General features: G+C 46.1%; 2 protein-coding genes across 8 annotated transcripts in view; one reads left to right on the top strand and one right to left on the bottom strand.

Moving 5' to 3' along the window:
• Positions 1-27,640, bottom strand: part of CTNNA2 (catenin alpha 2) — a 1,072,635-nt gene that overhangs the window by 347,090 nt on the left and 697,905 nt on the right. The window lies entirely within an intron of this gene.
• On the top strand, positions 9,623-12,728 carry LRRTM1 (leucine rich repeat transmembrane neuronal 1). 6 transcript variants are annotated; one of them, XM_084900162.1, is made up of 3 exons: positions 9,623-10,422; positions 10,572-10,590; positions 10,738-12,728. In XM_084900162.1, exon 3 carries the CDS (start codon positions 10,797-10,799, stop codon positions 12,369-12,371), a length of 1,575 nt encoding a protein of 524 aa, XP_084756288.1. In that variant the 5' UTR covers positions 9,623-10,422; positions 10,572-10,590; positions 10,738-10,796; the 3' UTR covers positions 12,372-12,728. The 6 variants fall into 6 exon arrangements, with proteins under 6 accessions (XP_084756288.1, XP_084756289.1, XP_084756287.1 ...); XM_084900163.1 differs by having other exon boundaries at positions 9,623-10,426; XM_084900159.1 differs by having other exon boundaries at positions 9,624-10,422; positions 10,504-10,590.

Below are 27,640 nucleotides of genomic sequence, written 5' to 3'. Positions count from 1 at the left end.
CTCAATTGTTTTAAACTGTCCTTCTTACTGAAGTAACTGCTATCTCTTCTGCCCCCTCCTAAGTCCTCTGTGCTGAAAATCATCACTAAAAGAGGTTTTGCAAACTGGTATTCCACAATCTGAATAGAGTCTGTAGTATCGCTTACTTCCAAATAGAATAGGATTCTTAAAAACTAGAAACTGAGCCGAAACTGGTTTGGCTCAGTAGATAGAGCGCCGGCTTGTGGAATGAAGGGTCCCAGGTTCGATTCCAGTCAAGGGCATGTATCCTGTTTGTGGGCACATCCCCAGTGTGGGGTGTGCAGGAGGCAGCTGATTGATGCATCGATGTCTAACTCTCTATCCATCTCTCTCTCTCTGTAAAAAGAAATCAATAAAATATATATATTTTTAAAACAAAACAAAAAACAAAACTAGAAACTGAATGCCTTCAATGAAAACATGCACTTTGTAGGTAGCAGAGGCCCTACAACTTTCTATTGTCCACTGTTTCCCACATCCACATGACCTGCATGGACCGAGAAGACTTCTGATGGTATATTAGCTGTACTCTGATCTTTCTCTCTGGGATGTGCATCTATTGCTACCACAATAACACCTCCAAGCATGTTCCAGAGATTCTATTATCTGTATGTCCAGCTGTAACCTCTATCCTTATCTTCATCAGTTTACTCTTAGCTCTAAATGTCACAGTTTGCTTTAACCTCATCCAGATCAACCCATTATATTAAAATCATCTTAATTTATTTGTTTAAAGTACCATTTAAAAGAGTGTCAATCCCACCACAAAACTATTATTGTACATGGCTTGCCCTGTATCTCAAATGTTAATACAGTCCATCTCACACTTGGGCAGATGTGTTAGCTTCCTAATTCTTCTCCTTGCTTTCAGTGTCCTCTTCCCTGTCCTCCTATTCAACTTTATTATGAGAATTATATTGCTTGCACCCACATTTTGGAAACCATAATTCAGGTTGAAAGTCTTCCCAATCTGGCTATAAGCAAACACCCCAGTCTAATTTCACCTCCGTCTTCTTCTCATACCTGTTTCACATTTCCTAAGCAAAGTCTGTATTTTCATACACATTGCCTATGGGGAGAATAACATTCATCCACCCATCTGGTCAACTATTCCTCCTTTTATCCAACTCTTCTGACTGACCTTGCTCAATTTGCTAGTGGCATCTCCCTAACCACAGCTTTTGTTTACATTTATGGCACAGCAGGAACCATATAGCTTTGTTACCAACCACTTCCACTCCATATCTGGAAACACTAAAGGCAGGAACTACATTTTATCCAACTCTTTCTCATCAGCTAAACCTCCATCTGAGTTAAACACTAACAAAAACAAATAAGAACGGCAATAGACACTTATGTTAAATGACTATACATCTTTCTCAGGATGTCTTGGGAGATGAGGAAGTAGTTCCAGAGAATGGGAGGTGATTTTAATAAAGAGAGAAATGCACCTAACTAGGCAGGTTAATTCACCACCAAAGGCACCTTGCTTATGGATAATGGTGGATTTCCTACACAGAAATGAATCTGGGAAATGAGACCACATATAAATGGCATTACCCTGTGTGACGTCAGAAGGTTGGACCTTCCTGGGTTAATATGTTGTGCCTATCTGTCAATGTAATATGGAAACTTTATACATTTAGCTAGATTCTCTAGGTTATTGATTAGGCATGAACTCAATCCAGTTAGTAAACTCAATCCAACAAGCATCTCTTTGAACCCAGAACAGAGCCAGAAAGCACTATTAAGCTATTGGTTATGTTTACCAGTGCTATGTGATAATTCCTATGCCCTTTGTATATAGTCTCTCATATCTGATCTTCTTCCACACCCTTAGAGATAGATAATAAAGGGTCCTAAAAGTACAAAAATAACAAGTCTGTCCTTAGGGAGTTTCATTTTATCTGCAAGGACAGAATTAGCAACATCTGGAAAATTCTATAAAACAAGTTAATTAAATGCCAAGATATATCAGAGACAGAATATATTACAGAATTAAAGGGGTCCAAGTATTTGTGGCTGGGTTGTGGAGGTGAGACTTTCTAATACCAAGCAGAAGAACTGTAGTTGTCCAGCTATCCTCATAAATTCTGGAGACCTGACCAAAAAGAAAACACACACACACACACACACACACACACACACACACACACGCACACAGAGGAAGAAACAAAAACCAGGTTCTTACACCAGCATCTGGCTACAATGCTTAAAGTCCAAACCTTGGAATTACTTCTTGGCATGGTGAGAAGCCAATTTAAGGTCAAATGTACCCGTGGACTGCAGTTCAATAAGTGCTTCCAAGGTTGTCCTGGCACATTAGTTTGGTATTAATAGGTATTCCAAATAAGTGGGTGAAACTGTGAAAAACAACATTTCTTGTAACTGAGCTTTATAGGATACTGTGAATCTCAAAGAACAGAGCAGTCTGTGCATTTCATACATATATTTAAACATGGCGGACCTCCACAGAACATCTTAAGTAATACCACGATAAACTATTTTTGGATATTAATACATTTGTGAAAACAATACGGCTGGCACGCCACTTACTAAGACACAGAAATGAAATGTGCATGAACTCCCAGAAGAAACACTGAAGACCTCAAAGGCCAACCATGTTAGTGGGAACTGCCTCACTGCCTCTGAAGGAAGGACTGAGGAAAGGAGAAAGGGAAGGCAGGGTGATCTCCGTCGGTGCCCCAGCCAAGGGAAGGAGAGAGGTGTGGTGGAATCACTCAAGGTGAGAAAGCAGAAAAAGAGCTATTGAGGGTGAAATGTGTGCAACCTTTCAGAAGGACAATATGGCATTCTGTATTAAAAGTCCCGCCCTGCCCGGCAGTTATTGCTCAATGGATGAGCATGGACCTATAAACCAGGTTCCTGGTCAGGCATATGATTAGATTACAGGCTCGATCCCCAGTAGTGGGTGTGCAGGAGTCAACCAATCAATGATTCTCTTTCATCATTGATGTTTCTATCTCTCTCTCTCTCTCCCTTCTTCTATGAAATCAATAACTCACACACAGATATTAAAAAGTCCCTAACTTTCAACACAATTCCCCTTCTGGAATTAAAATTTAAGGACACATTTGCCCAAGCATGCAAAGGTATATGTCCTGGCCCACATAGACTGCTATAAGAAACTACCATAGACCAGTGGTTAGATAATAAACATTTATTTCTCACCGTTTTGAAGGCTAGGAAGTCTAAAATCAGCAGCTTTCATGTCTGGTGAGGATCTGCTTTCTATGATAGGTAGCCTTCTTTTCACTGTGTCCTCACATGGCAGAAGGCGGAAGAGAGCTCTCTGGGGTCTCTTTTGCAAGGACATTAAAACCATTCTTGAGGGCTCTACGTTCATGACCTAATAATCTCCCACAGGCTCCACCTCCAAATACTATCGCATTTGGGGGTTAGGTTTCAACTTATGAACTTGAGGGGGAAACAAATATTTAGACTACAGCAGCATATGTATCAGGATGTTCATCATAGCCATTTTATAATAGATTAAAAAAAAAAAAAACAGAAACAACCTAGTTGGTTAACAACACGGGGATGAATAAAATACATGAAATAGAATGGTTTGTAGTCATGGAAGGTGATCCTATAACTTGCATTCTTGATACGAAGAATACCAAGAGTGAAAAACATAGTTATAAAGTACTATGTATAATACTATCAGATTTATTAGATAAATTCTAAACTCCCCCCCCCCCCCCAAGGGTTGAGTTTTCGGAGACATCTGCATTTAAATATATATTTTTTCATTTTTTTATTAAAAAAGGGAAAACTTGAATGTCCATAGGAAAGAGATACAAATTGGCAGTGATAAGAAAACTGAGGAGTAACATAAGCCAGAAGAAGCACACACAAGGGCTCTATACTTCTTGCTGTACCGGTGAGAAAACCAATTTATTAAGAGCTCTCTGCTAAGTGCTAGGTAGTATGATAGATATAGACTTCCCATTCTATGTTTGAAATCAAACATAGGAGAGAGAACAAAATTCAGAAGGTGTGAAAATTTTGTCCAAATTCTACCATGTGGATAACCATTTAGTGTTTCTGGACCTTCAATTTCTCAATTATAAAACTAGGAAGTCAGTGATACCCAGGTAACCTTTTCAGGTTTGAATTTGTGAATGCTTCAATAGAATGCCTCCCAGCCAAAACTGGTTTGGCTCAGTGGATAGAGCTTTGGCCTGTGGACTGAAAGGTCCCAGGTTCGATTCCGGTCAAGGGCATGTACCTTGGTTGCGGGCACATCCCCAGTAGGGGGTGTGCAAGGGGCAGCTGATCGATGATTCTCTCTCATCAATGTTTCTAACTCTCTATCCCTCTCTCTTCCTCTCTGTAAAAAGTCAATAAAATATATTTTAAAAAAATAGAATGCCTCTCAGAAGTCAAGTTTAACTCAAGGTAATGGTAAAAAGAAGATTTTATGCAGTGGGTCCAAGATTCTGTGTTCCTAACATGTTCCTGGGCTGCTAGGCACAGGCTTATACTTTTGAGTCACAAGACACCAGTACACATGATCTCATTGAATTCCCCCAGGATCCCTTTGAGATAGCTATCCTTGGCCCTTCTTCACTGATATTAGAGTGACTTATATAAGATCAAACTGATAGAAAATGGCAAAGCAGGAATCCAACTTGAGACCTTTTTACTTCTAGTCTCCGAGATGTTTGATGTCCATGGCGTTCTAAAACACCATGAAACAGAAATGACTGTCCCACTCATGGAAAGTGAGCAAGACCGGGAACGTGATCTGTAAAAGTCAGCTGCTAATAGAGCTGAGAAAATGGAGAGATCACTTTATATAAGGATCAGTTAAGAAGTCACAGAGGAAATCCAACCTCAATCTTGAAGGATAGCTGGGGTGATGGGTAGCGATGATGGGGAGAGTGCAGACAGCAGGAGGTATATGCTCAGAGCACAAGGCAGTGCAGAGGGAACTTGTAGAGAGGCACCCAGGAGAGCAGGAGAGGCCTCATGAACTAACCCAGGTTTTTATCACAAGGGCCAAAGAAACTCTAAGGTGATGATCCTCACAGACTAGACTAGAAGAATATGCGAAACTAAGATTTTAGTACACCATTGGAAGTCCCTAACCAACTTCCTACTGTTCCCCAACACAGAGATTTCATTTGTTCCTATAAAACTTCTCCCCCTCCCACCCAGTACAAGGAAATTAATCTATACATCATAATAGAAGCCATCCCAGTTCCCATATTTGTACTTATCCCTTCACAAGGTCCATTCCCCCTGTCACTTCTACCTACATCTTGAGTCCTTAAAACTACCTGCTAAACTTTACTTACTTGAAGGAAGAAGCCTTTTAACACTGATCCCATCTCACTGGTCCATCAGACACTTCTCTCATTTGTATGTTCTAGAGACATAAATCAGTGTTATCAGCAAAGGCCCTCCGGGTCTAATTCACTTTCCTACCTACAGTTCCTGGAGGGAAGCACCGAATCTGAATTTCTTTGGCTTACTCCCATTCCTCACGTCATGCATTGCACGTGTGATGGGTGCTTCCTCAGTGCTATCCACATCACTAACTTGTTTTAAGAGGAGGATTAAGTTCGATAAGAATGATGAATGTTCCTTTTGAATATGTTTCTCCTAAGCAGATCTCCTGAGAGAAGCCTTAGGGCCCTCACCCATCCACCCCACACACATCTTCAGAGGCACTTTGGAAATGCCAACTGTATCTTACGTGCTCACAGAAACAACAGAATTTATCTCTAGTATTTACTTATTTATTTTAATAAAAATATTTTATTGATTTCAGAGAGGAAGGGAGAGGGAGAGAGAGAAACATCAATGATGAGAATCATTAATTGGCTGCCTCATGCACGCCCCCTACTGGAGATTGAGCACTTAGCCCAGGCATGTGCCCTGATTGGCAACCAAACTGTGACCTCCTGATTCATAGGTTAATGCTCAGCCATAGAGCCACCCCAACTGGGACATTCTCTCCTTTTAAATTATGACTCCCACCCTCCTCCCCTTCCTCTAAATGTTTCATTTTTTTTTTTTTTTTTAAAAAAGGCCACGATTCACTTCCACTAAAAATTAAAGGCAGCAGCACAGAGATCATGGTCCACACTGGTGCAAGCCAGGGCAGAACATTAGAATCACCTCTTGATTTTCTCTTGCTTTGAACACTTTCCAAGACAAGAAATGGAAAGGCCATCTCCAGAATGCATGCTCATTTCAGACTGTTTTCCCTTGCACCTCTTGGTTCATAAACTGTTTTGACTAAAAGGAACCAATGGGAGGTGGCCTTCAATTGAGATAAAATGGGAGAGGTAAGACATATCCAAAAGAGATTGTATGTGACCACTGTCTCCCCTCCCTCTCCCAGCAAGAAGTACCAAGGAAAAGCAGGAGGATTTATTACACAAAAGTTAATGTCTAAGTTTTAGAAGAAGAGGAATAAATCACTACCTCTTCCCCAAGCTATGAGTCTGGCCTCTCCAGCTACACTAGCTTGCTCGTCTACTCCCTCTTAATTCCAAGATCCAAGATCTGTTTTGGCAATCAATTCACACTTCCAGTACCCAGAGTCCCTTTCTATTTGTTGGATCCACGTTTTCAAGATTCTTACCTTTTCTTACCCCAGTCCCAATCATATGTTGGCCTACTGGCTTGGGGTGGTTTTCTTGAAGCCCCACTGCTATGGTGGTTCAGCAAGACTGGCTCAAGCTCCTTCCCCATACAAACATGAAAAATGGAAAAGGTGGTCTCTAAGCTTATGCATCTCTCACCAGCCTCTAACACTGAAGGAAAAACGTTTGCTGACAGAAACCTGTAGTTAGTTCAAGAGAGGAGCCTGATCAAGTACACACACACACAACAGGCACATTATAACCTGAATCAGATTTTCTCACAGGTTGAAAAGAAAAAAAAGTAAGGTTAAACATGAGAAAAATGAGAACTTTAGTTGAGTTCTTTTCTTTTTAAAACAATTTTTTTGTGTGTATGCTGGACCCTAAAAAACATGAAATTAAAACTCGTGAAAAACAGCCATATCAGCTTGCTGTGGTGACTCAAGAGTTGTCGTTTCTCGACTCAACTTCGCTGAAACACTTGATTCATGTTGTTCTTACTTAACCTAATTTGCATTGATTTAATCAGTGCTGGTATGCTTTAAATACATAATAAACTGGGATTCTGCAACTTAGATGACTTAGAATAGCTAAATTTCAATAAAGCTCATTTCAATCTGTTAATGTATACAGTTCTGCCAAGGGCTTTAAAACCATAGGAAAGATGCAAACCTGCCACACTAGAGGTGGGAAAGGTTTAAAGACACCATCCAGACGAGATGATCTGCAGGACACTAATGTGAAAAGCAATATATGTATCTTCATTAGAGCCTAAACACATCCTCTATGTTTTGAGTAGCATACTTAGAAGAAAACTCAGACATAAATGCAGTCAATTTCATTTTATTCTCTTTCTTTCTTGCCAACACTCAACTCTTGTCTGCCTCTCTGTACCAGATCTACAAATCAAGTGGCGTCCAAGTGGGACCTGTTCTTGCCCATTTGGCAGGCGCCATCACCACTTTGCCAAGCTGCCTGCCTTGGGAGGCTATTCTTCCTAGCAGCCATGGGGATTGGGTGGCTGGCACTCAACAGCGCTTGCTGAATGGTTAGCCAGTGTTTGCCCCTGCCTGCCCTCCTCCCCAGCCCTTTAGAGTTATGGCTCAATCAGCCAGCCTGCTGTCAGGAATAATTGTCTTGGCAAGAGGTGAACACACTTGACGGTGGAACTGTTTTTCTGTTAAAGTGTTCTGCAGCAACTTGGAGGTGCCAGGACAAAGCCTGCAGGTGCCCAGTCTAGAGTTAGAGAGGAGGCAAGAGCGATGGAGATGGCAACCATAAAAAAATGGCAAAGAAAGATCACTTTGGTTTGGGACAGCCCAAACCCGTCTATGGCAGAAACAGCTGTGCAACTGTGGAGAACTGCCTGATGATTCTGTGCCTCAGTTTCCTCAAAATGAAGGATTTGGTTTTCTAATGTTTATTCTGGTTCCTAAAGACAACATAGGACTTCTAGGGCATTTAGGGTTTGTTTTCCTTTCCATGAGAGGATGCATCTCAGAGACAAATGACCAGGGCAGGGCTCAAAATACAAAATGGGATGATGCATGTCCCTGTTAATAGGACTTCCTGAAATGTGCTACCAGTCGTTGGAGACTGTGCTGTGGTTTCACGAGTTAGTATCTTCAGCTTGAATGTTAAGACCAACCCAGTTACTTGCCCAAAGTTGAACCCACATGGGAGCTTTGGTAATCCAGTTCATTCTTACCAAAGTGAGCATCTGTAACAGAAAAGGCCCACTATTTTCAGTTCCTGAGAGGCACCAATGATGGAGACTCGAAGAGAGGGGTTGGAGATTCATGTGTGAGTCTCCCTGTCACTTCCTTGGGCATCACTGTCAAGAAGGTAGGTTTACCCTAGCTGGTTTGGCTCCCTGGATAGAGTACGGGCCCATAGACTGAAGGGTCACAGACACATAGGGTTTTAGGCTAGATCCCCTCCCTCACATCAAGTGTTCTCTCTTTCTGTCTCTCCCTCAAAAATCAAATCAAATCAAATCAAATTAAAACATAGAAGAAGTAGCTTGCCCATACTCATTTTCAGCAGTTTCTCTGCCATCTTTGAGTTATTTTTAAAGGTGGCCAACGGGTCCCTCCCAATAGCAATGCAGACCCTCCTACCCCAGCTAGTTGGTAAAAGAGAGTTTGTTCCTTGTAAGACCCCCATCTATTCTTGACTGTGAATGGAAATCATCAGGCAGAGACCTCTTCCAACTTAGAAGACACAGTCTCAAAGTTTAATTAGGAATGTGTGTATGGAGGGAGGAGGCACCGTTATGGTAAACCACCCCTCTTGGCTCCTCTAGCACCTTCTCCCAGAGCAGAGTGCACCGCAGGGCGCTGTGATCCCCACTAGCAGCCACCTCCTGTGCCACACACACACAGCGGAATCCCTCTCCAGTAATCCACCACAGACCCCAGATCCATGGAGCCTGGGGAAGCCCCTGTGGGATCTCAGGCAAGACTCCCTGTCAACAGACCTACACCTCTGCAGCTCTGGGTCTCAAACCACCAGGACCAGGAAGGATTCCCAAACCCGTGGGAAGCTCCCCCCACCTGCCACCTAGAAGCCTGGCTGGCTGCACAACTCCGGAGCCCAGGGGAGTGTGGGGGGGAGGAGGAGGGAGTGGGGAGGGAATCTTAGCCAAGCCCCCCGCAGTCACTGCTTTCCTCTCTCTTCTCCCAAGTTGCTTTTCTAAAGCAAAGAACCAAATGTTGATTTCTCCACAGATCCCTGCGTATCCCATACACGTAGGCAGCTTTAAAGTGGGAGGGGGAATATCCCAAAAAGGGAAAGACGGTGGGGAGAGAACAGAATAATCCAGTTTCCCACTTGGAGATATCTTACTGCGGACCCTGCGACCCCATCCCGGCCCCCACCCTCCCCCACCCGTGTGTGTGTGTGTGTGTGTGTGTGTGTGAGAGAGAGAGAAAGAGAGAGAGAGAGAGAGAGAGAGAGAGAGAGAGAGAGAGAGAGAGAGAGAGAGAGAGAGAGAGAGAGAGAGAGAGAAATATGGGCAGAAACGGCGAAAGTGTTTTCCATTGCATCCAAGAACATATATTACTTTGGTGATTCGGTGAAATGTTGGTTTTCTGCCCACCCCTTTTCCATCTGCCCATGTCTGAGGTGCTCCGGGAAGACGCACAATCGTGAGCAGCTTACGACACGCAGTGAGCAGGAGGTGCCGGTGCAGGCTCGCGCCGCACACAGCCCGGCGGAGGCAGGGAGCCCGGGCGCCGCTCCCCGCGCCCCGCGCCCCGCGCCCGCGCCCTCGCCCCGCACCTCCCCGCCGCCCGCAAAGCATGAGCCAGCCCGCTCCCCGCAGCCGCCCCGGGCGCGAATGGCAGGCTGTCTCCGCGGACTCCAAGGTGGCGCCGGTCAGTGGTCCTTCCCAATGACGGACATCCGCCAGACGGTCAGATCCTGGGGAGTCGCGAGCCCCGAGTTTGGAGTGTTTTTCCCCCACCACCACGTCACAGCAGCCCGAGCAGCCGAGGAGAAGGACGGCGGCTGCAGGAAGGCGAAGCCCGGCGGCTCCGGCACGTAGTTGGGAAACTTGCGGGTCCTGGAAGTCGCCTCCCCGCCTCTCCAGCCGCCCTGGCAGCCCCGGGCGCCCAGAGCCGAGCCCAGCAGCAAAGTGAGACATTGTGCGCCTGCCAGCTCCGCCGGCCGCGGAGCGGGGCGGCCGCGGACACACAGAGGGGTCTTCTCTCGCCCTGCATCTAATTAGCCCGCACACAAAGCCGGCAGCTGAATGGAGGTTGTCACTCTCTGGAAAAGGGTGGGTAAGACACTTTTTTAATTAAATTCTTTCCCCTTCCCCGAAGATTTTTTTTTCTCCCTCCCTTTTCTTTTGCTGCAGCCTCTAACATGGACCAAATCACCATCTCTTTGATCTTTCCGTGGCTGTGAACTTTGTATGCTGCCCAGCTTTCTGCATGCTTACGAGGTGAACGTGTGGCTTTGGGGAAGAGGGGGGGTCCTTCTTTTATTTCGATACATTTATTTGATTTTTTTTGTGCCCTTTTCTCCCCCCCCCCCTCACCCCCACCCCATCCCCCGCTCCCTCTCTCCCTCGGAATAAAATATGATGTAGATTTCTGACCGAGCGCTTCCAATGGACATTCTCCAGCCTCTGTGGAAAGATTCTCGCTAATGGATTTCCTGCTGCTCGGGCTCTGTCTACACTGGCTGCTGAGGAGGCCCTCGGGGGTGGTCGTGTGCCTGCTGGGGGCCTGCTTTCAGATGCTGCCCGCCGCCCCCAGCGGGTGCCCGCAGCTGTGCCGGTGCGAGGGGCGGCTGCTGTACTGCGAGGCGCTCAACCTCACCGAGGCGCCCCGCAACCTGTCCGGCCTGCTGGGCTTGTCCCTGCGCCACAACGGCCTCTCGGAGCTGCGCGCCGGCCAGTTCGCGGGGTTGATGCAGCTCACGTGGCTCTATCTGGATCACAACCGCATCCGCTCGGTGCAAGGGGACGCCTTCCAGAAACTGCGCCGGGTGAAGGAGCTCACGCTGAGCTCCAACCAGATCACCCAGCTGGCCAACACCACCTTCCGGCCCATGCCCAACCTGCGCAGCGTGGACCTGTCCCACAACCGGCTGCAGGCGCTGGCGCCCGACCTCTTCCACGGGCTGCGGAAGCTCACGACCCTGCACCTGCGGTCCAACGCGCTCCAGTTCGTGCCCGTGCGCATCTTCCAGGACTGCCGCAGCCTCAAGTTCCTGGACCTCGGATACAACCAGCTCAAGAGCCTGGCGCGCAACTCCTTCGCAGGCCTGTTCAAGCTCACCGAGCTGCACCTGGAGCACAACGACTTGGTCAAGGTGAACTTCGCCCACTTCCCGCGCCTCCTGTCCCTGCACTCGATCTGCCTGCGCAGGAACAAGGTGGCCGTCGTGGTCAGCTCGCTGGACTGGGTGTGGAACCTGGAGAGCATGGACCTGTCCGGGAACGAGATCGAGTACATGGAGCCCCACGTGTTCGAGACCGTGCCCCGCCTGCAGTCCCTGCAGCTGGACTCCAACCGACTCACCTATGTGGAGCCCCGCATCCTGGACGCCTGGAAGTCGCTGGCCAGCATCACCCTGGCCGGGAACCTGTGGGACTGCGGGCGCAACGTGTGCGCCCTGGCCTCGTGGCTCAGCAGCTTCCAGGGCCGCTACGATGGCAACTTGCAGTGCGCCAGCCCCGAGTACGCGCAGGGCGAGGACGTCCTGGACGCCGTGTACGCCTTCCACCTGTGCGAGGAGGGGGCCGAGCCCACCGGCGACCACCTACTCTCGGCCTTCACCAACCACAGCGACCCGGGCGCCCCCGCCGGCTCTGCCACCTCGCGCACGGACGGCGGCGGGGAGGGGCCGCCCCCCGACGGCACGGAGGAGCCGGCCACGGTGGCTCTCCCTGGCGGCGAGCACGCGGAAAACGCCGTGCAGATCCACAAGGTGGTCACGGGCACCATGGCCCTCATTTTCTCCTTCCTGATCGTGGTCCTGGTGCTCTATGTCTCCTGGAAGTGTTTCCCCGCCAGCCTCCGGCAGCTCAGACAGTGCTTTGTCACGCAGCGCAGGAAGCAAAAGCAGAAACAGACCATGCATCAGATGGCTGCCATGTCCGCCCAGGAGTACTACGTTGATTACAAACCCAACCACATCGAGGGGGCCCTGGTGATCATCAATGAGTACGGCTCCTGCACCTGCCACCAGCAGCCCGCCAGGGAATGCGAGGTGTGATGGTCCCCCGTGGTTCTCAACCTGCGCGCTACCAAATACTCCTGGGCAGCCAGCCGGGCTGGGGTCTCCTGGTCTAAGCTCTGATCCACTCCTGGACTGAAACTGTAAGGGGATCGCTCCCAGAGACTTGACATTTTAGCTTTATTGTGTCTTAAAAACAAAAACGAAATAAAACACAACAAAAAAAAAGCCCACCCCAACAACCTTCAGGACAGTCTATCTTAAATTTCATATGAGAACTCCTTCCTCCCTTTGAAGATCTGTCCATATTCAGGAATCTGAGAGTGTAAAAAGGTACCAATCATTGATTTTTTTTTTTTTTTGGTAAATGTTTAAAATAAAATAGCATTTACAGTTTTTACAGACTGGAGTAACCTAAATGAATTGTTACCTATGTGAAAAGAGAAGCAACAGTTACAATTTCCTTATCTGAGAAGGAGGGGGGAGAGGGGGAGAGGGGGAAAGGGGGGAGGGGGGAGGTTTGAAGGGGGGAGGGGGGCGGCTAGGGGCCAGAGGGAAGATCCATACATTCAGAATCAAAGTGGTCAGACTCAATTTGAAATATGAAGAAACACAAACAGAGCTTATCAGGCTGATTTTCTCCACATGACTAAGGATTTAGGGGAAAAAAAGAAAAAAAAAGCCATACCCTTTCTACTATTTTCAGGGTGTGCGATGCAATCCAGCCACTTTAAAGCCAGAGAAAGGTGACTGAAGGCTGAGCATCCCTGCCTGGCCTTTAAGGCAGAGATCACTGCAAATAGCTTTTGGAAGGCAGCGCCAGACAGTTCGCCCTGTTAATGAGAAACCCCCCTTTTTTTGCACTTAATATAACTATCTTTCAGATCAATTCAAAATCTCAGCCCCGAATGCCACTGGTTTATATTTCTCCTATGCCTTTGAGTCACCAGGCATAGTAGCACTTGTGCCCTTTCTCCTATTCTTTTCTCTGAGAGAGAGCCAGCCTCTCAGCTCTCGCTCTCTGAGGGCTGACTGAGGGGAATGAGATGATTCAAATGTCTGCTGATGAGAGCTGTGCTTTCGAGAGCACATTGCTAAGGTTGCAGCCCGCGCAGGCTCTCAGCGGGGACAGCACCCTCCTCGTTACTGGGGGGAGCAGTCCCAACAATCCTGCCTCCTATGGGCAATGCTTGGGAGCAGGAGAGGTCAGGGGCAGACAGGACGCAGAAGGGAGGGATGTGTGTGGGGTGGGGTGGGGGTGGGGAGAAGGTCATCATTTGAATGCTTTACTGAGATGGGGTCAGTTTGTTAATCCAGGACAAGAGCTCCCTCTTCTCAGACAGCCTTTCTGCGAAATGCTCACTTTCCCTGTGTTGTTTCGCTTTTTTCCTTGTCGGACCAATGACTGCCCCTTCCCACCCTCCCTGGGTTCCCAGGACCAATTTTGAGATGTAGGCTGTGTATTGAAGAGTATCCCTTGGTGGGGGTGTGGGAAAGGAGGTGGAGGAGTGTGCGTGTTGGATGGGAGGGGTCTTTCACTCGCTAACCATTGAAGCCAATGTATGATTGAAATAAACTGTCATGGATGGCAGATGGTGAACACGGAACCAAGGTTGTCCATGTCCAGAAGTCTTTCTCTCAAACTCAGGTGGCTCACCCCTCTGAAGGAGCCTACAGACTAGCATTTTTCTAGTTCCCTTCTCTCTCTCTCTCTCTCTCTCTCTCTCTCTCTCTCTATATATATATATATATATATATATATATATATATATATATATCTCCCTCCCTCCCTCCTTCCCTCCCTCCCTCTCAAGAGATAAATCCATATAGCAGGAAAAGGATTGGAAAGACCTACCCCAACATTTCCTTCCCCAAATGCAAATGCCACCACCCCCTACCTACCGAGGCACAATCAGCTGTTTGAAATGCAGAATAGCATTGCTCTGAGATTTACTTAAACTGTAGATTGGTAGTAGATTTCTGCCTCCAGAAACCCATATGCTTAACAATACTGCTTCTAAGAGGCCCTTTCAAGAGAAATCACAGATATCTCGGAAAATGTTAAGCCTTGGGAGACAGCCACCCGCCTCCCCCACTCCATACACAGACAGGCTTAGGAAACTTCATCCTGCTTTGTTGGTAATTAAAACATGACATTATGTTCTAGAAGAGAGGTACCTTGTTTGAGAACTTTGAGGAGGGGGTCTGGCTTTGGTCTAAGCACAATCATTTGGGGCTGCTGTTTTAAACTGGGGGTGGGGGTGGGGGTAGCAGGGACAGGGGGCTCTTGGGGATGTCTCCCATCTTAAATTCCACTAATGAGACCTTTCCAGAAGAAGACATACATTTTTTGGGGGGAGAGGAAAAAAAAAAATCCCCAAATTCTGGCAATTGAAATAAATTTAGGATTCCACTGATTTAGCTTCCTCCTAGGAAAACTACTGGATTTCAGTGCCAGAAGCTGCTCTGATTTGGTGCATTCAGGGCTGGGCTGGTGTGCTTACAGGGAACTCTTCTAGCAATGAAGCCCTTCTGGCAAACATCTGAACCACAGGTCCCCTGCCCCCTAGCAACAGAAATATCGGAAACTGCAGAGTTTTATTGCCTATCCCCAAGGCTTTCTTTCTTTCTTTTTTTTTTTTTTCAATGTGGCCCCAAGAAAAGAGTGAGAAGAAAATCACGCTGTTTTCTGCTGCAGCACCCACCCCTCATATGACTAATTTACACATACATAGGAGATCTTAAGTCCATGTGAATGTGATGAATGACCCCTATAAAGAGGAATCTGCAACCTGAGACATGGAGAAGGGATGATAGCCCGCTGTGCTCTCACTTGGCCTGTGTGCATCTATCTGTATGTCTGCGTTGTGTGTCTCTGTAGGCAGGTCAATATGTTTTCCACACAAATGGAGGTATTTAGCGCTCATTATTTCATGCCCCCGTGCCTCCTGGTTCAGAGAATGGCAAGGGGGCAGGGGAAGGCGAGAATAAGGGAAATGGGTAGTTTTAACTAAAGTTCTGTGACACTTGAAATCTTTTCTTTCTCAAATTAATTAATCTTTCAGCTTTCAGAAACTTGCTCTGACCCCTGGAAGCAAACTACTGAGCATTTAAAAGAGAATCTCATTTTTAAAGGTGCAGCACCTCTTTTTTTAGTTCTTCCCACAGAGGGTGCTAATCTCATTATCCTGTGCCATCTGAAAAGGATTGAAGGCCACAGTTCATGTATCTCCTGGGGAATCATGATGAATTAACCCTCCATCTGCAGTACCTTCCCAGCATATTAAAGTTCAGCCAGAGTGTAGAGGTGTTTCAAATATTTATATAGAAGAAGAAGTCTTTTCAAATGAGAAATGACACTCTCACCCCAGTCTTAGCCCTGGTAGTGTTTTGGGTTGGGTCAGAGGGAGCAAGTTAAATGCAACCCAGCTTGTGGCCTTGCTCAGGGGAAAGATGAACCTGACACTTAGTCTTCAGCCCTGATCCTTGAGGCCAGCTGTCCCACACCCATACCTAAAAAGTTGCTATTGCAAAGGAAAGGTTATTCTGGGAATAAGAAATTGTTTTAATCTATTTTTATATCCTCCCGAGCTCCTCCAGGTGTGAGCAACTTACCTTTCCTCCCTGCCTGCAGGAAGGCTGACATTTGGTGTGACTTAGCACCAACAGCACATTTGTGCGGATGTGTCAGTGATCAGAGGGCAAACACCACTTGCTGGTCCTCTAACGTTCCCTGAGCAACTGCACACAGATCACTGGACGGGGCCGCCTATGTTTCCAGGTTATATGAGTAGATTGCCAGCAACTTGGGTGCCCATTCTATCTGCCACCTGCAAGAGGGCAATGGTGGATTACCCATCTTGGCAAGAAGAAAGGCATGCCCCTCTCCCAGAGAACATTCTTGAAAGAGCAGGCTTTCTCTCTGCTTTGGACAATGGGTATGCCAATGACTTGGGGTAATTCAAATAAACCCCACTTTTCTCTTCTGGACCGGTGGTTATGATGGCTGACTCGGGTTTGCCATTGATGAAATGTCAAATAGCATGAATATGACTATTAAACAGGTTTCTGAAATGCATTTTGACAGAGGTTGAGGGATATACACACACACACACACACACACACACACACACAGATGTGCAAGCCATGACATAGACATAACCACACGTGCAAACATATAAATTGCTATATATATATGTATCTCCACACATATAACTACACAAATGATCGCATTATATAACTATCCTCCAGCATTAATCACTCCCTTGTTTTGTTCTTCTAGGCTTAAACCTGTACTCGGGAAGGGACCTGACAAGTTAGTCACAATTAAGGTATAAAGGACTGAGTGGGCTGATGGTATTTCCAGGCATTAGTTAATGAGTTGGCAGGAGCTTTGCATGCTGGGAGAGCTGGGCTCTTTTGCCACAGGGGAGTAAGAGCTCCCTGGTGGTAAGAGTGAGCAGATGGCAATGCATTCTTTTGAGAGTATGCTCCTCACTAATGAGTTCCACCTCAGGGTTAGGTAACATATATATTTTTTATGTTAAAAAATGCTCTACTCTGATTTTTTCCCAAGGATCCAGAAGGTAAAATTCTTACTCCTCACTGGGTACCATCTTCTAGCCTTCCTCCACTGGGCACAATTTTGAAATGTCTTTGGTTTTCTGCTCAAAGCCAAGGGCTTGGCTATTTCATCCTTAAGGTTTAGCTGGAGATATAAATGAGATGGAGGGAATGAATTAAATCATTGAGTGGTTACTTGGTATGGGAGCCTTATGTAGATTTCAAAAGACAAGAGAGTTCCAGGAACCTTATCTTTACATGGGGAACTGAGGCGTAGAGAGGTTAAATACTTGGTGCAAAGTCACCCAGCTAGTAACTGGGGGCCCTGATATTCAATTTGGGACCCTTTTCACTGCACCCTCTGTCTTCTTTCCTTGAATGGTGATCCCCTTTTCTCCTTCACCAGCAAAGAGCCTCAGACTAGCCTGGCCACAGGGAGTAGGCTCACCATATTCATGTTGGGTGACATGGGTGCTGTGTTTGAATCCTGCAATTCTCATGCCTTTGTTTGCTTTGGCTTATGGTAATCGGGCAATATGGACCACTGGCAAGAGAGGAGACCTCTCATAGGCTTCCAGAAGCAGAAATATCCAGGTAATTAACCATCCCAACCTCTAACTAGAGGATTTTTTGAGTCAGAGAGTATATAACTATCCTCCAGATATAGGCAACTATTAATGTTGGGGGTTTATTTACATTTCTTTCTTGGTTATTAAATGGACTGTTTCCTAGACAACGTGGTTTTCAACCAGGGGCAAAGTTGCCACCCAAGTAATAATTGGTGATATCTGGGAACATCTTTGATTTTTATACATGGGGAGTGGAGGCCTTCAGTGGGTGAAGGATATGGATCCCTCTAAGCATACTACAATGCAAAGGAAATCCCCCCCAAAACAAACAAACAAAAACAACAACAACAAAACAAAGAATAATTTGGCCTAAGTGTCAAGATTGAGAAACTCTGCCACTCAGTCTAAAGCATGAAGCTGTCTAAGTCCTGTCCTGGGCGCCGGCCTTTCTGACCAGAGCCAGCACAGGTTCACTCAGATCAATTCTCTTTTCATCCTCCTCCTCCTTGCCACAGAACTGGACTTCTAAGTTAAAAAGCCTCATGTTGGTTGCTGATGAGCAGGAGGACCTGCTTTTTAACTTAGAAGTCCAAAGAACATATGACAGGACTTAAAGTAAGTGGGACAATCCTCGTCAGAACCCTCAATTGACCCACTTAAAAAAAAAAAGGCAGTATCTCATTTAGGGACAGGAAAAAAATCAAGTTAACAGTGGAAGAAGGAAAATGAGACACTTGACATTGCTTTTAGAAGGTGGGCCACCTTCCTGAGTTCTTTCTTTCTTTGACCAAGTCTGGGCTTCCATTTAAAAAATCAACATAGTTAGTCTAGTGAGTAGGCAGACATATTAATCAAGGAAATGATCTCAGACCTTAGAAACAGGATGGTCTAGAGACGCAGGCATTACAAATTGGGATGTATTTGGGGCCAGACCAGCAGAAGTTCATGAGCATATGACATGATGAGGGAATCTGAGAAGTCAGTTCACATTCAAATGGTCCTGGTTGATCAAACACTCTGCAGGCCAGATCCAGTGTGTGCTCTGGGAATTCAGTGTCCAGAACTGAGAAGTGTGGCCTTTAAAGCTGGTGTGTGCATGTGTGTGTGCGAGTGCATGTGCCTGGGTGTGTGCATCTGTATGTTTCAGAGAGAAAAGGAGAGGGAGAGAGATAGAAATATAAAGATGAGAGTGAATCATTGATCAGCTGCCTCTTGTATGCCCCACCTTGGGGATCCAGCCTTCAAGTGGGGCATGTGTTCTGACTGGGAACTGAACCGTGACCTCCTGGTTCATATGTTGACAATCAACCACTGAGCCACGCTGGCTGGGCTAAAGCTGGTGCTCTTGCTCACTTGCCTTGGGTTCATTTCTCTGGTAAGGTCTTACTGAATGGGCTTTCATCTAGGCATTCCCTGGGAATCTTCCAGTCTGGGCTTCCAATGTTACCCCCCCCCCCCGCCCCCCCGCCCCAACCACCTACCAAGAATACAACACAAAACAAATGCAGTAGTCAAGCTGGTGTCACTTCACCAGAAAATGAAAATTCCCCTCCACTCCCATTCCCCAAAAATCCTGCTTCATCAGGCTCGCCTGCATGGGAATGAGAAAAGGTAGATTAAAAAGCCACCCAGAGACAGGGCCTCAGGGAGGAGGTGGGCATGCTGGAAAACAGATGAGCAAGCACAGGCATGTGTAGGCGGGAAAGTAGGGTTTTCAGAATGTTCAGGAACAGACAAAAGGAAATCCTAGAGAGGATACACTCACTCACACTCACCCACACGTGAGAGCGCAGACACGGGATGTGCTGGGAAGTAGACCCGATTTAAAAAAAAATTAAAAAATCTGATGAATGCCACTGGGGTAGGGGGGGAGGGGCAGAGAAGCAGCACAGCAAAACATTTGTACAGGACTCCTAAAATAACTTACTACATTGTGAGTAAGTGGTTACAATGACTATTAGGAGTTCAGAGCCCTTTATAAAATGAAAAGGGGGGAGGGAAGAGGGAATATTGAGGAAAATAAAAGGCAAGGTGGGAGGAGAGGGATAAGAGGAGGAGAGAGGGGAAAAACGGAAAGAGCAAGAGAGAAATTTTCAAGACGTATGCTTTATGTTGCTCAAATAATCACCATAAGAAGCTGCAATACACATACTCCACGGCTCCATCCTTTTTAGTCATTTCTTTCTTTATTCTGATCTATCAGGTTGGCTATTTGCTTCTTCTCATTGTAATGTTGGCAAGTCAATGCCCTCCTACATTATCAGAAAAATGTATTCATTGACTAGCCGCATCCTTCTTTCTCTCACTTAGCCAAGAGGGCACTTCTCAACCCTGGCTGTACATTGGGACCATGTAGGAGTTTTAATAAATACTGATGTCTGGGTCCCTCACCAAGAGAGTCTGATTCAATTGACCTGGAGTGAGGCTTTGGTGAGGGCATTTTTTGAAGCTTCCCAGGTGATCCTGAAGTTTAGCCAAGGTTGAGAAGCAGCAGGTCACAGGCAAGAACAGAAGCGTGCACAGCTCAGCAATCTTCAAGATCTACAAGTCTGGCTGCGGCTTTTTAAAATATATAGCTGGCTGCAGTCTAGACTGTACAGGGTGAGTCTTTAATATATATATTGATTTCAGACAGGGAGAGGGAGAGAGAGATAGAAATATCAACGATGAGAGAGAATCATTGATCGGCTGCCTCCAGCAGGCTCCTTAGGGGGGATCAAGCCAGCAACCCAGGCATGTGCCCTGACTGGGAATGGAACCGTGACCTCCTGCTTCATAGGTTGAGGATGCTCAACCACTGAGACCCACCAGCTGGGCTGGCTGGGATTAGTCTTGAGTGAGGAAGCCCCCACTGATTCCACCTATGAGAAAAATGGGGAAGCAGAGCTGGGCTTGTCATCTGTTTCTGAGCACTCCATTGTTTACAAAGGGCTGTTTACAAAGAATTGTTTTATTTATTAGAATTCTCCCTGGCAGTCTCACAAGGCAGACACAGGCTTGTCCCATTTATTTAAAGACAAGAAGTCTCACACCAGAAGAGGTTACGTGATTTGCCCAAGGTCAATGCTACTGCCAGGCCTGGACCCAGGGCTGCCTCTTCTAAATTCTGTGTCCTCCCCACTCTACCACTTCCTTGCCCTCTCTGATTTGTTGTGTCATATGAAACAGGGCTGGCCCTGCTCAAAACACACATGTCAGTAAGTCCCCAGGAGGAGTCCTGGACAATACGTTGTGCCCTTGTTCCTACTCCCACTCCTTCTCCATCGGGATAGTGTTTGGCATCACTGTCACAGCCCTGCCTCCTTGTGTCCCCACCCCTGCCTCATGCCTTGCATTCTTTTCTTTGACACAGCAGCCCCAGGAGGCCTCAGCGACATCCAAAAAAATGTCAACTCTTTCCAAATACCTCAGCTCCAAAATGTTCCCTTTTTGCTCGGCCCAGAGACATCAACTTCTTTGCCAGCAGGCCTTTAAATTGAATCCAAGTAGAAAACTGAATCCGAGTAGGAGATTGATGGATGGATGGTCTTCACAATTCTACCCATGGGTTTGTGCAGCCTGCAAAAGGATCTTTGTTGGAAATAACCTAAGGAAAATGCACCAATGCTAGAATTTCAGGTACTGAAATAGCTGGGCGAGCACATTTGGACAGGAGATCCATCCTTCCACCCCTCCAATGAAACAACACAGGCCATTGCTCATGGGTAAGACTAGATCTGTCAACAGTGTACAGGGCTTATAATAAAGCCGGGATAAAGACTGAATCTTCCAGCATACTGTATCTTCTTAAACTAGTGTCCTCTTTAAAAATCATGTACTATTGCCCTAGCTGCTTTGGCTCAGTGGATAGAGCATCAGCCTGTGTACTGAAGGATCCTGGGTTCGATTCTGGTCAAGGGCACATGCCTGGGTTTCGGGCTCCATCCCCAGTTGGGGACATGCAGGAGGCAACCAATCAGTGATTCTCTCTCATCACTGATATTTCTATCTCTCTCCCTCTCTCTTCCTCTCTGAAATCAATAAAAATATATATATTTTTAAATCATGTACTATTATTAGTAGGTATTCACCATCAGCATGATTAACAATTCTCAGTATTGCAAATTATGTGTGTCAGGGACCTCCATCTCAGAGATAGTGAAGGTAGCTGTAGGTTAAGAGGGAGATGGTGGCGAGTGAGAGCTGGATTGGCCTGCCACGGAAAGGTCTGGAAAAGCCAAGCGATGCACAATTAATAGAACAATGCAGCAATCTGTCTTCAGCTGGCCAAGGCATTGCTGTCCTTTGTCCCTCAGCTGCAGAACAACCAAGCACTCTGTGATTTTCTCTCACTGTCTCTGCACCTTCGTGATTACATTTGTGGTGAAATCTGCATTTCCCTGCAATTGAATCGCTCTGTGTCTCTGTTTTATTTTTAAAATAATGATCCTTCTTGGAATTCAGCCTCACTCCTTCACCTACTGTCCAGAGCATTTTTAATCTGAGTTTCTCATCAGATTGATCTCTTTTTGCACACTATTTCAAAAATCATAAAGAAACAAACAAAAAAATCACTATAGGGAAGCAGAGGAAAAACCACATTGTAATTGAGATGTAACTCAAAGAAACATATCACTCAGACTTTTTTAGTTCTATGTATATTGTTCAACTCAATCAAAGTAGCATAGCATTGCTTGTTCAGGCATTAAGTAAATATGCATTGAGTGAAATATAGACAAATGGACCTGAAGGTGAGGCATTAGCCAAAGTCTAGGTCCACCAGACTCACCCTGGGTGTGATCCATTTATGAAAGGCACCCTCCCCTGTAAGGGGATTGTATACTATATACTAGTGTATGGATTCCTGCACATTGAAAGGATAATAATTAGAAGAAATATTTTAATATCACTATCTGCATCTTGCTAATGAAAAGAAAATAGGGTTCTACTGACTCTCCTATCTATCTACTCCGGGTATTCTGTGAGGATCAAATGAGATGAGGCAAGGGGAAATGATTCACAAATATTTGGTTAAATTGTAAAATGTTTGCACCTGGCTATAAAGCAAGTCCGGTTCCTGGGCTGAAGAAGCTCCAAGGAGGCTAGTTACTAGGGAGAGGAAGCCAGGCATTGCTACATGATGTCATTACCCGCCACTCACAGCCACCATTTCTAGGCTGGGCTGTGGGCCGCATTTTGCACCATGGGGTCTTGGCAGCGTTGGGTGTGATTTCGTGGGGTATCGCTCCAGGATGGCGGCGTGGCTTGTGTCCCACTTGGGGGAAGCCGAGTGTTGGCTTGTTGGTGCCAGGTCCATGGTGTCATTTATTTTTAAATGATCAGAGTGCATCATGGCTCCTGTTTTGAGTGTCTGCCCAGTGGTGGTCAGTGTGTATCATAGCTACAGGTTTATATATATTATGAAATATATATAAATTATATATAAAATTTTATATAATTTTGCCTCTATATATCTATATATTTAGGGAGGCAAAATTATTGCACTTAGTAGGTGCCTCACTAAATCCTTAACATTTTCTCAGTTAAATCCTGCAACAAACCTTCAACCCTCCTTGTCTAGAGAAATATTAACATGCTTATTTTAACAGGTAGGTAAACTGAGGTTTAGAGAGGCTCAAGGACTTGCCCAAAGACACTTACCCTAGTAGGGAGTGTCAAGCTTTGACTATGGAGATAACAATGCTTGGGTTCAAATTCTGGGGGAAGTTGTCAAGTTACTTAGCCTTAACTTACACTGATCCTCAATTCCTTTGTCTATAAAGTGAAGTTAGGATTGTTATGACAATTAAGTAAGCTAATATAAAAAAAATAAATGAGTTATTCTTTGCAAAATGCTTTGAACAGGGCCTGGCACAGATACTTGTTAGATAAGAGTTTTGCTTGTTTGTTTGTTTTTTAATAAAAGATAAAATAGCAAAGGAACAAAAACCAGGTCACACAGCCAGGGTGGCTCTGAGCTGAACAGGGCTGCTGACTCCAAGGCCATGTCTCTTCTGTGTCTTCTGTGATACCATGAGATCCAACCCTCTGAGTTCCTGAAGCCCCGGGTCTGCAAGGAGAACCCAAGGAGGCACCCTGATGTCGGAGGGCCCACAGGCACACGTGGCTTCCTTCATAGCTTTGCAACTGGCTCAGGCCTGGCCTCTCTACCGTCATGTTTGACTGTCCTGGTTCTTAATTGCTTTGGCTTTACCACTGATGTCAGGCAGCCCTGGTGAATTCACCCACTGCTGGCATCTGCCTGTGTCCAGGCTCACACATTTGTGCCCCCCGGGCAGGTTTGGCACCGTCTTCCAGTTTCCACAGGAACCCAAGGCCACGGGCCAACTCGAGGATGCGTTGCTCACTTGGGGTTTGGCAAGATGGCAAACCTCATTTCCACATCGGAGCTATTTGCTATCTGTAGGCAATTCCTGAAGGTGCAAAGCTGCTACACAGCGTGCGATTGTTATCCAGCTCCCAGACTCTTATTTAATATCGGCGAGATGAAATCATACTGGCCCCCGGGACACTCGGCATACATCTTCAGCTGTAACGGATTTGCTGGTGTTTACGGAAAGATGCTTCTGCTCTGCGCACCAACAGCTCCAGTTCGTGCAAGCTAAGGGACAAAAGAGCACACGGGAGCGGGGCTCTCTCTTTGGGGACAGGGCTCAGGCTTCCAGAGGCAGAATCCAAGTTCCTGCTTTGTGGCTGATTTGCTGCTGGCACTTGGGCGAGTCAGTTGCACCCATCCAGGCCTTTCCTCTCTCATCTGTGTCTCTGGCTTTCCTTCTAGTCACTCAATTTGGTAGGCAGGGTGTGGAGTTAAGAAGGGGAAGGATGCCAAAACCGGTTTGGCTCAGTGGATAGAGCATCGGCCTGCAGACTGGAAGGTCCCGGGTTCAATTCCGGTCAAGGGCATGTACCTTGATTGTGGGCATATCCCCAGTAGGGGGTGTGCAGAAGGCAGCTAATTGATGATTCTCTCTCATCAATGTTTCTAACTCTCTATCCCTCTCTCTTCCTCTCTGTGAAAAATCAATAAAATATATTAAAAAAAAATAAAAAGAAGAAGGGGAAGGAAAGTTGGAGTCATTTCCAATACATTCTCTTTTTTGTTACTTAACAACAGGTAAAGTTATGAGCTCATCAAACTTCCACCCTCCCTAGAGATGTAGTCAGCAAACACACGCTGACTGTTTGGTCAGAGGGAACGCACTGGTTTATATCTACAGAAATTAGATATTAAAGGTCAGTCGCTTCCAAGCCACTGCCCGTTCCTAGTGATCCACTCAAGGAATGATTGGAGAATGCTCTGCCCTGGCTCTCGACAGGTACAGTGGGCCTGCTTTTGCCAAAATGAAACCCCAGCACAGGAATCATACCACCAGGAAAGCTGTAGCTAAAGGAAACTGAGGACCCCCTTCTCCTTTGTGTTTTGTGTCTTTGATGACTTGTTTTCTGTTAGTTTGTTGTTTTTCTCCCTTTCCTTCTTATCTCTATCCTGTCTCTCTTGCTTCCTGCCTGCCTTTTCTTTTCGCTTTCTTCTTTTCTTCTGCCTTCATCTTTTTATTTTATTTTATTTTATTTTATTTAGAGAAACATCAATGAAGAGAAAGAATCATTGATTGGCTGCCTCCTGAAGACCACCTCCCCCAACTCCTCACTGGGATTGACCCTGCAACCTGGGCATGTCCCCTGACCAGGAATCATACCATGACCTATTGGTTCACAGGTCAAGGCTCTACCACTGAGCCATGCTGATCGGGCTCTCCTCTGCCTTCTTGTAAATATTTTTACTGAGTTTGTAGTTATGAGTTACACTATGAGTTCTCAATGAGAGCAGTACTGAACCAAGGGGGTAAAAACTGGTTCTTGGGAGGGCAAAGAAAAAAACTTTCTTGTGTGCCTAAAGCATAGATAAACACAGAGTATATAGTATGGAAGCAGATATACAACAGAACTTGCATTAACATTTCAGAGTGAGGGGCAATTGGGAACATTTCTCAAAATATCTCCTTTGAGGGGAGGGGGGATAAAAATGTTTGAGGAACACTGAGACAGACAATGGCTAACCTGGGGAAGAGCAAAAAGTGAAAGCACATTGGCAGGCCACCAATTTAAGGATCTGAAAGGTCAAAGGAGGCCTGTTCCTCGATACGGCAAAACTGGCATTCAGAGATGATTTGAAAAACCAAGTTTCATTTGAGGAGCTCGGCCTTATCAGCCCCTCATGTGCTCAACACCTCCCACAGCTGTCTTTGTCTGGATGTATTAGAAAAAGAAAAAGAAAAATTCTACTGGCTATGGAATTAATAGGCAGAGCCCTGGTCCTGGCTCTGCCATTTACTGACTTAGATAAAACACCACCTTTCTGGACCTCAATTCCCTTGCCTGTAAAATTCAGAAACAATGCCTTTTTACCCTGTTTCACAAGGATCTGGTAAGGATCAAAGCAGATAATGTAAGCGACAACTTCCAGAGCGGTGCTGCCTGCGAAGATTTAAGCAGTGGATGGAGGAGGTGGTGACGTGTGGGCTGCCACCCACACAGTGCAACTTCAGAGGACCACATGCTTCAAACTCTCCTCCACGAGAGCTGAAACTCCTGCTGTTAGTCACTGCTCCGAATTAAGCCTCTGCTGAGAGTCTGCATAGCAGGAGGGGAACTGGACTGTTGATTTCTTGTGGGAAGGGCCCCCCTTGCACTTGACTTTGTCCCTCACCATGGAGGGACATGTCCCTCACATCTGACCCAGCAGGTCCAATGCCCTTTAGGCAGGTAATCATTTCAGCTCCCTGAACCTTGGCACCTGCATCTCTTCAATGGCCATATCATCTCTTCAGTGGCTGCAATGCAGGTTCCTGGGAAGATGATCAGAGGTTGAGTGTGCTGGGTCCGCCACAGTGGTAGCTGATAGGAAGTTCTCAAGTAATGTTAGTTCCCACCCCATGTCATCAATATGTAGTAACACACTGTGTTTATACAAACAGAGAAGGAGAGAATTCAAAGGTCTTAGAAACAACTACTTTCTAGAAATGGATTCTGAGATGTGGCTATAAAGGGTTAATTTAAAGAGAATGTTGCCTAGTTGGTGTGGCTCAGTGGTTAAATATCAACCTATGAACCAGGAGGTTATGGCTCCATTCCCAGTCAGGGCACATGCCTGGGTTGCAGGCTTGATCCCCAGTGAGGGGCATGTAGAAGGCAGCTGATCAGTGATTCGGTCTCATCATTGATGTTTCTATCTCTCTGCCCCTTTCTCTCTGAAATCAATAAAATATATTTGTGTGTTTTTTTGTTTTTTTAAGGTTACAAAGATCCCTTCAGAGGGGTGCTCAGAGACTTGCCTCAGGTGATTGCTTTTATAAAAGTGTTTTTTTTCCAAATAACATTTCTCCCCAGTTCTGCCAATAGATTCAATCTCCAGTCCTCTTTCTCTAAGCAAGCCTGTCCCTACAGCATGTACCTGGTAGACGCCTGGAAGAAGGTAGAGGCAGAAGTCGACCGTGGTTCAATTATAACCCCTTATTACAGCATATCTCCGCTGGCGCAAGTGCATGAGTTGCTCTTCTGAGCCCCCACACAGGCTCCTGCTGTGGTCTCCTCTCTGTCTGCCGATGAGACACAGAGTTCTCGGACCCTACAGCCCAGCAGCCCCTGACTGCAGCAAAATCCAGGTACACAGTCAGCAGTCTGCTGGGCTCCACTGGTTTACCTGGGGCTACCAATCCCCGGAGAACGAGGATGAAAGCAGATGGGAAAGAGGGAAAGAGGGTCTGCTTGTGTTTTTATTTTTTACCAGGCTCAGCTTTTTGGGAAGAGGGGAGGGAAGAAAAGAAGACTCGTACTTTGAGCTGGTGCCCTGCCAAGCTTCCTCCCTCCCTGGCTAGTCCAAGCACTCCACCATCTGTGCAGACTGTATAACAGCAATTTCTGGAAACACACGCCAGAGTCTGGGCCAGTCCAGAGGCAGCGGATTCCTGCTCTCTGCATGGTGGGGTTTTACTTTCCACCCTAATTCTTTTAAAAACTGCCAGCTCTTGGAAGCACATCTGTTATGGACAGCTTCTGTTCGTACAATAACGGAAAGCTTCCTCTCTAGAGAAATCCCCACATCTTCTCAATAGTCCGGTGCTTCCGCTGACAGTTTGACTCACAGAGTCAGGCTGCAGCAAATATTAAAGAATATTA

Source organism: Pipistrellus hanaki, assembly GCF_964339955.1.
Source record: "Pipistrellus hanaki genome assembly, chromosome: 12".
Taxonomy (NCBI): Eukaryota; Metazoa; Chordata; class Mammalia; order Chiroptera; family Vespertilionidae; genus Pipistrellus; species Pipistrellus hanaki.
This window is presented reverse-complemented; position numbering and strand designations above follow the sequence as displayed.